This window comes from Eutrema salsugineum, unplaced genomic scaffold (genome assembly GCF_000478725.1).
Source record: "Eutrema salsugineum unplaced genomic scaffold, Eutsalg1_0 scaffold_5, whole genome shotgun sequence".
Classification (NCBI taxonomy): Eukaryota; Viridiplantae; Streptophyta; class Magnoliopsida; order Brassicales; family Brassicaceae; genus Eutrema; species Eutrema salsugineum.
This window is the reverse complement of record NW_006256612.1, coordinates 2,302,308-2,309,877: the sequence shown is the minus strand read 5'-3', so window position 1 is coordinate 2,309,877 and position 7,570 is coordinate 2,302,308. Positions and strand designations below refer to the sequence as shown.

The following is a 7,570-nucleotide window of genomic DNA, read 5'->3' as shown; positions in this document are numbered from 1 at the left end:
AAGTTCGGTCCTCCGTTCTCCAAATGGTGCTGATGCGATTTCGAATCACTTTGTCCATTAAACTTAAGAAGTCGAGATGGCATAAGTGGATTCTCACCATGTCTACAAGCATTACGTTCCCGCCAAATGTGAAAGATCGCCGTCTGAAAAGCATACCGGAAGAGGAACTGCCCAGGTGGTTTAGCTGAGATGTGTGAAGAAGAGAAATAAGCTCATCCCAGTTCGCCGTATATTCCGATCCTAGAAGTCGAGAAACCAGTACTCTCCATACCTCCGATGATTACCTGCATTCAAAAAACAGGTGCTTGCACGATTCTTCGTCACCACTTTGACACAAAATGCAAGTCTGTGGTTGTCCTGCATTCCACTGCTTCATTCTATCCCCCGTAGACAACCGGTTTTGAATTGCAAGCCAGGTGAGAAAAGCATACTTCGGCGTTGAGTACTTAAACCAAACACTCTTATACCAGTCTGTTTTCGGGTATCGTTGTCGAATCAGGTTCCACGTGCTCTTTGAGACGAAAGTCTTCTTGCAATTATCCCCTGCATTCCTCCATAATGAGATATCAGTTCCAGTTCGTGCAGCTCCCTGAGAGCAAGAAAGTATAAGATACTCGATGTTGTTGAGGATTGAGGATCGGTGACGTCTTCTCCGGCGGTTGTCCATAACCTCAGCGACAGTAGCCTGAAGTCTAATCCCCATATCGATTGTTCTTCTGAGCCCTGTTAGGTCCAAAATCCGACCCAATGGAGACCAATCGTCAAACCAGAAATAAGTATTAGAACCATCTTTAACTTCCACCTTATGGAATCGTCGTGCCTCTTCCCTGAGCTTTAGGATTTTTTTCCACATCCATGAACCAAAGGATACATCAAGTAGAGGTTTAGGATTTTCGCTTTGGTTTTCACAATTGCTTTCCAATGTAATTACGGTTTAGTTCACCTCTATAATATTTTTTTGGGTCAAAAGTTCATTTTCTTTAAACTTGATCGATACATCAATTTAGCTTTATGAATTATAGATTCGGTTTAAATAAAAATTTGTCATTTTTCATTTAAAAAATAAACAAAGCTTTAAAGATAGGACCCTTTACGGGAGTATATGTTTAATTGATCCTATTGTCTTTTCTATATGGAATATTCACACTTGGTACTATGTTTTCTTTTATGTAAGATGTATCGTTTCTCTCTGATACACATGCCGACATAAAAAAAGGTTTTAAGCTACCTACCAATTTACAGAACTATGATGCAAATGTTGGTTCCAATTTTTGGTAAAGATAAGAGACTCGTTTAAATGGTAACCACGCAATCTTAGATTCTTTATCCCGTTTCTTATCAATATTTAATATTAAATATAATCTAATTCAGCTCATATACATTAGAAACGTTTCTTATTTGGCACCAATAAAAAAGGTTTTTGTGCCACGTGTAGTTTTATAAGTGGCCAAAAACTTTTGGAAAGAAAATGATATTTCTCTCTTTTTTTGCCTGATAAATTTTTTGTTCCCCAATCATCTTTGGTTTGTCCGATTGCTTCTGGGTTCTTTGCATCAGAGCTTGGGATCATCTTTGTTTACTCCATTTCTCACCGGGTAACCTCCGTCGTCTTCCGCTGCAATTTTGTGTCTCCATGGCCGGTGTCATGCACACTCGGTTGCTCAATTTGTTCCAACCATTTCTTCTCCTTCTCCTCCTCCTCAGCGAGCTCGGCTCGGGATTTCACCCTCTCGTGCTATCTTCTGTAATCTCCGAGCTACTTCCGCCACCACTGCAACCCTGCGAACAACTCGCCGTTCAGCTACTGTTGCTACTTCTTCCATCTGTTGATTCGTTGGTGGGAGATTGGGATGACGTGGGCAGGATCCATTTGCTTGAGGTTAAGGATTTGAGAGCTGTGATTGTTGAATTGAGGCAGGAGATACTAAAAGGCGTCAATTTGGTTGTATACGAAGGAGAAGTACGCATCAATAAGTGAAATTTTGTAGGTTGATTTGCATTTTTATCACAAGGAAGTTTGAATTGGAATTGTCTCATCATCTGAAAAAGTTTTGAGTTTGAAATCTGATCAGAAGTGATGAGTCAACAAGACATTGATCTTGTGAATTTCAATTTTCTTTGGTTGATTCAGTTCTAGAAACATCGAATAATTCCCGGACGAGCTTGAACAATTTTTATTTGTGTATAGTATTGTTCTAGAAATATGAGTTTGGACAGATTAAAATTTAAGGTTTCTTATCAAACTCTCTTAACCCAAAATAATAATAATTAATTGTTTAAGAGACTCATTTCAGTTTTATCGATAATCATGCTGTTAGAGCAGGTTCATTGGGGGTTCATCCAAAGTTTTAAGCACAGATTTTGAGGATTTTTGGGTTAAAAAAAAAAAAAAAAAAAGTCCAATATTGAAGGATTGGTTCATCCGGTCGACTCTGAAGACCTCGTATCCGAACCACGTGGCAAAAGCGGATTGAACGAGAAAGAAAAATAATTTTGTGGGGAAAAAAAATTTTGAGGGGAAAAAAATTATTTTCTCTTTCCCCGACTCCTTCTTTCTCTCTTCTTCGTCTTCTCCGACGATTGTTGATCACCTGCTGCATCCGTCGAAATGATCTCCTCGAAACCCCTAAAAAAGACCAGGCAGATCAACTGTTGCATCCGTCGATTGTTATCATCTCAGCAAACTCGATCAGGTCTCTCTTCATCTTTCTACGATTTCCTTAGTAAAAATCTCTGACTTTTCCATCTGGGTTTTCACTAAGTCCCGAAATTTTGACCAATTTGATTGTTATCTTGTGACAAAAAATCAATACTTTTTTATGTAGATGTTTGCTGCCTTTTGATGATATTTGCTTCTTCGAATTTCAGGTACCAATGATATTGCAAAACTTTTTCTTGAATGCTAAGGAGGATCTTTATCTTCTTCAAATCGACCCTAAGAAGGGTTGTTCACTGATATTGACTCTATCCTTCGATATGGGAACATTAATGTGGATTCAATATGATCATTTGGTATTAATAAGGATCGGTCTAGTTTGGTGAGTGCTTGATCTAGAAAACGTTAGTATCTGATGTGGTTATAATATAACTCCACCTTTTCAAGGATTTGAGAAGTTAACAAAATGGAATATGAAATCAAAGCAAGAAACTTCTTAAGGCTGCCTAGTCATCCTGTGAGTGTACTCTATGATGTTGATTGATTCCAGAGTTGGTTATGTGTGCTATTTTGTGGGTGGACTTTGAAAGCTATACACACAAAAATGAGTTTGAAACCTATTTCTTTACAAGCTGCATTAGGGACTAACACAATCCAAGTAAAAGAACCATGATCTTAAGGAACACTGTTGTAAATTTCTTATAATTTTTGTTGGAAGCAAATTTATGCTTTGATGATGTTTTGCCGTCATTCATATGTACAAGCTTTGTATGTGCTTAAGCAGATCTAATGGCTGAGAAGACAATGAGTTAATAGTATATATAGACTCTTTAAGACCATGGAATCGCCTGAAACAAAAGAGATTGACATGGTTTGGTCATGTGTAATTGCAGCTTGGAGATGGATTGACCTATGAAGCTGTGGATGATGTGAATAGCTTTCCTCACTTCTATGGTCCAGACAAAACCTATATATATATATAAGTCAATAGGTTTTACAACGATGTCACAGGAAGAAAAGGCAGAAGCTGAAGGTCTCAAACCAGCCACAACACATCATGAATCTGAACCAAGAAGCACATGAAACCAACTAAAACCAAGCTCGCTACCACGTTTTCAGAATGTCCCTTGTACTATGGTGGACCTCTTGAAGCAAGCATGTTCCTGCTTAAGACCCGCGATATATAAAACCAAGATACCCGGGTCTGAAGAAGTCATGCCTGGCCTTAACTTTGGTGCTCGAAACACATTGGATGAAGCTGCAGTACTTGTAAAGAAGGGAATTATTAAGCCACAGGACTTCAGATTCTTTTTATTCTTTGTTGGTTACGCTGGTTTTTATAACATATATATATTTATATATCCAAATGTATAGCTTACTTCGATGGCTTGTATTTGAGAATAATGCACTTCTACTATTTGTATGCTATTTTTAATAAGATTGCTTTCTGAAAACTAAGTATTTTTAAGGTAATGACTAAAAAAACTTCTATCTTTAAATTAACTTGCATTTATAATTTCTAAATTCTATATATTGTATTTTTTTTTAATTTCATGTAATGAATTGTAATCTTGTTTTATAATAAATGTGTGTTTAAATTTATTAGTAAAACTAAATTTTTGAATTTTTTTTAAAAAAAATTGGTACTTTTCAATAATAGAACTAAATGTTTTCTAATTTCTAAATTCTATATATTGTATGTTTTTAAATTTTTTGTAATGAACTGTAATTTTGTTTTATAATAAATGTGTGTTTAAATTTATCATCAAAATTAAAATTTCTAATTATAAAAAAAAAATTATTCGGGATGAATTCCAAAATAGGGTTCACTAATGAAACTCGAAAAATGGTACAGATTCTTTCCTAAACTTCAAATTAAAAAAAAATTAATATTATAAATTAAGAGAGATTCATTAATGGACATGGTCTTATACCCACCATTTCGCTAGCATTATTATGATAATGTCCTAACAGTGCTATTAACTTCGTGGATTTAATTGATATTTTTAAACAATATTTGGGAAAATTATTAGTGCACGTGACAAAATTGTCGTCCACATATGGTTGTGCCAACGAGATTGGTCATATTTACGTGTGATCTTTATATATTCTGTGCAAAACAACTTATATAACACCAAAGATTTGTGTTTATATAGTGTTTTTGGGTTGTACATGTATATTTGATTTCTTATGTTGAGTTTAAAAATGTTCACTTTCTGAACAATAATATATCTTTATATCTATTAAACAAAAATATTTAAGACAAAATGTGTATGTGAGTATTTATGTAGACTGTAGACTAATAAGTTACTGAAATTATTTTAACTCTGGTAGGGAACAGCAAATTACAAAATTCATGACTTCGCTGAAAATCATTTTTAAAGAACATCTTGTTGATTGTTCTGTTGATTTGTTTATTAATTTTTAAAACAAAAAATAAGAATTTTTTAAAGAATATTGAAACTTTATTGGCTCAGCCAAACGAAAGACAGAAGAAGATAAACCTTGAGAACCTATCTATTAGCTTGAAGTTACAAGGCTTTGCATGTTCTTTCCCTGCCAATCTTATCAACAAAGAGATGCTTATTGCGCCTCATGAAACACAGAAATCTATTCATTTTATTAGGCCCAAGCCCATTACGTTCTATGTTGGAATGATACAAACATCAAAATCCAAAAATTTGATTTCTGTACTAGAAGTCAACATCTCAATATATTGAAATCGGACTATGCTTCTGGGTAAGAGATTATTAGGATTTAGGGCAGTGCCGGAACTAGAAAAAAAATTATTGGATTTATAATAATATAATATTAATATTACAAAAATAATCTAAACTTTGAAACAAGTGAAAATATATAATCGCTTAACAATAAAAATAAAAAAAAAGTTTTAGAGAATTTGGATACAAATGCTTAGAATTAAGATGAAGAAGTTCTGATTTGAGGTTTTAAAATGAAAAAAAAAAAAATAAGCAAAATTTATGATGTAACAGGGTCATAGAACATCTAATTATAATTTTTAGTGGGGTCAAAGTAATGTTTTTACCATATTAATAAAAAAAATTGGAAACATTTATTGGGGTCATGTGACCCTCCTATCTCTTTACTAGCTGCCTCTGATTAAGGGACAGATCTGTCCATTTTTGGATGATTTTTCCATATCTGCCTATATCCATTTCGAATGTCTCATTTCATTTCCAATCTTTTTCAAATAATTATTTGTTAACAAAAATAAAATAAAGTATATGAATTACATATTTTAAAACTAAAAGTTTAAAATTAAAAAAAAAATTAAATATCCATTTTCTTATATATATTTTTAGATTATCCATTTTCTTATATGTATTTTGTATTATAAATGTGTAAAATGTATATGTATGACAAAAATATAAGTTGAACAATTTGAGTGCATGCAAAACTAAAAAGTAAAAAAGTTTACATATTTATAGTATCGCTCATTTACCTACTTTCATGGTTCTTTCATTAAACCTTTTTTTGACAAGTTTTTTCATTAAACCTTTGTAGCTTAAAATGCATATTCCTCGTTAGTTATGGTTTGAAATAACTTGAAAGTATATTAATTTAATTTGAGCCGGTTTGATCGATATCTATATACTTATTTGTGTAGTGATTTGCTTACATGTCGCGCTCACAGCAATTTTCACAGTGTTTCGTTTACGTCTCAGCTTCAGAATGAGTTTCGGCTGCAAAAAAAAAAATTTACATCATTTACCGATTATGTGTTATTTTTTTATTGGTTTTTATTTGATGATGTGTTAAAAATAACTTAAAACAAACCGTTCTAAATTATTGTGGTTTAATGTTTTATTTCGCTGTCAAATCAAACTGTTTCACAAATTTTATAGAAACAAAATTTAGTAAAAATTTAACAAAAAAATAAAAATCAATAAATAGAATGTCTAATGGAATTATGGTATTTGTGATGTCTAGATTAGTGTATTCGACTTCAAATATTTTAGAAGAAATATGTACATGATTTCTTTCTAATTCTCTCACACCTTTTCTAAATTGTTTAATTCTTTCTTCTTCTTCAAATGAGTTTGTATGGTACTTCAAAAAACTATGTCTTAAATATATAGAACAATGATCAAAAGATTTTAAACTAATTAAACTAAATTATTTGGATACTAATATGTTTTTATCTATATTCTTCTATACTGTTTTTACGACCATGTCTTCAAACATTAAAATAGAAGGAAATCTAATAAACAAATATACTTAATAATAAAAAATAAGAAAAAACAAATGACTTTAAACTACTGTTAGATTCTCAAACAATAAAAAGGAAAATTTCTTGGACAAGTTCACTAATAGTAGTTTATCCTTTATATCTAGATCAGATACATATGATCGATCCAACTACATTGTCACAACTTATATACATTCAAAAGGTAATAAATATAAATTCAGTTATTTAAGGCCCAATATCTTATGATGACAACGCCCAAATGGTTAGTGGGTTATGGATTTCAATATTGAATACAAGGAAGATGAACATTATGGTATTGTAAAAAATTGATCTAATGATTTGAGAAAAAAATATTAATATGATTATAATGACAACCTACCTAGTCGAAATTTTTTTTTCTTTATAAAAGTCTATATGGACAGTCCACTTGGTCCATTAGCTTCGCAAAAAGAGACTGAGATTTGAGAACCGAAATCTGGATGCATGGTTAGCTCCGCTGAAGTATTACCACCTGAACTATGTAGCTCCCATCACTTCATCCGCGGATCTAGAGAAGGATCTGTGAGGAGGATGATGCGGATATGTTTCACTGTGAAAGGATCTGCTTCAATGAACATGTTTGGAGTTGGACCCAATTGCATATCATGTCGTAATAATGAATAAAAAAAAAACTTATTTTGCATGTTTTTTTCATTTTATCTTTT

General features: G+C 32.6%; 1 protein-coding gene and 1 long non-coding RNA gene across 2 annotated transcripts; one reads left to right on the top strand and one right to left on the bottom strand.

The window, feature by feature from the left end:
- Positions 1–280: 280 nt before the first annotated feature.
- On the bottom strand, positions 281–703 carry LOC112083923 (uncharacterized mitochondrial protein AtMg00120-like). The gene has a single exon (XM_024152145.1). It carries the CDS (start codon positions 701–703, stop codon positions 281–283), a length of 423 nt encoding a protein of 140 aa, XP_024007913.1.
- Positions 704–2,505: 1,802 nt separating this feature from the next.
- LOC18991777 lies at positions 2,506–4,091 on the top strand. The gene is made up of 3 exons (XR_002898076.1): positions 2,506–2,693; positions 2,869–3,038; positions 3,550–4,091. It is a non-coding gene; the product is annotated as an uncharacterized LOC18991777 (long non-coding RNA).
- The last annotated feature ends 3,479 nt before the right edge of the window (positions 4,092–7,570 follow it).

Coding starts and splice junctions, on each gene's coding strand:
- LOC112083923 (XM_024152145.1), bottom strand. CDS start 703: ATGGGGATTAGACTTCAGGCTACTGTCGCTGAGGTTATGGACAACCGC.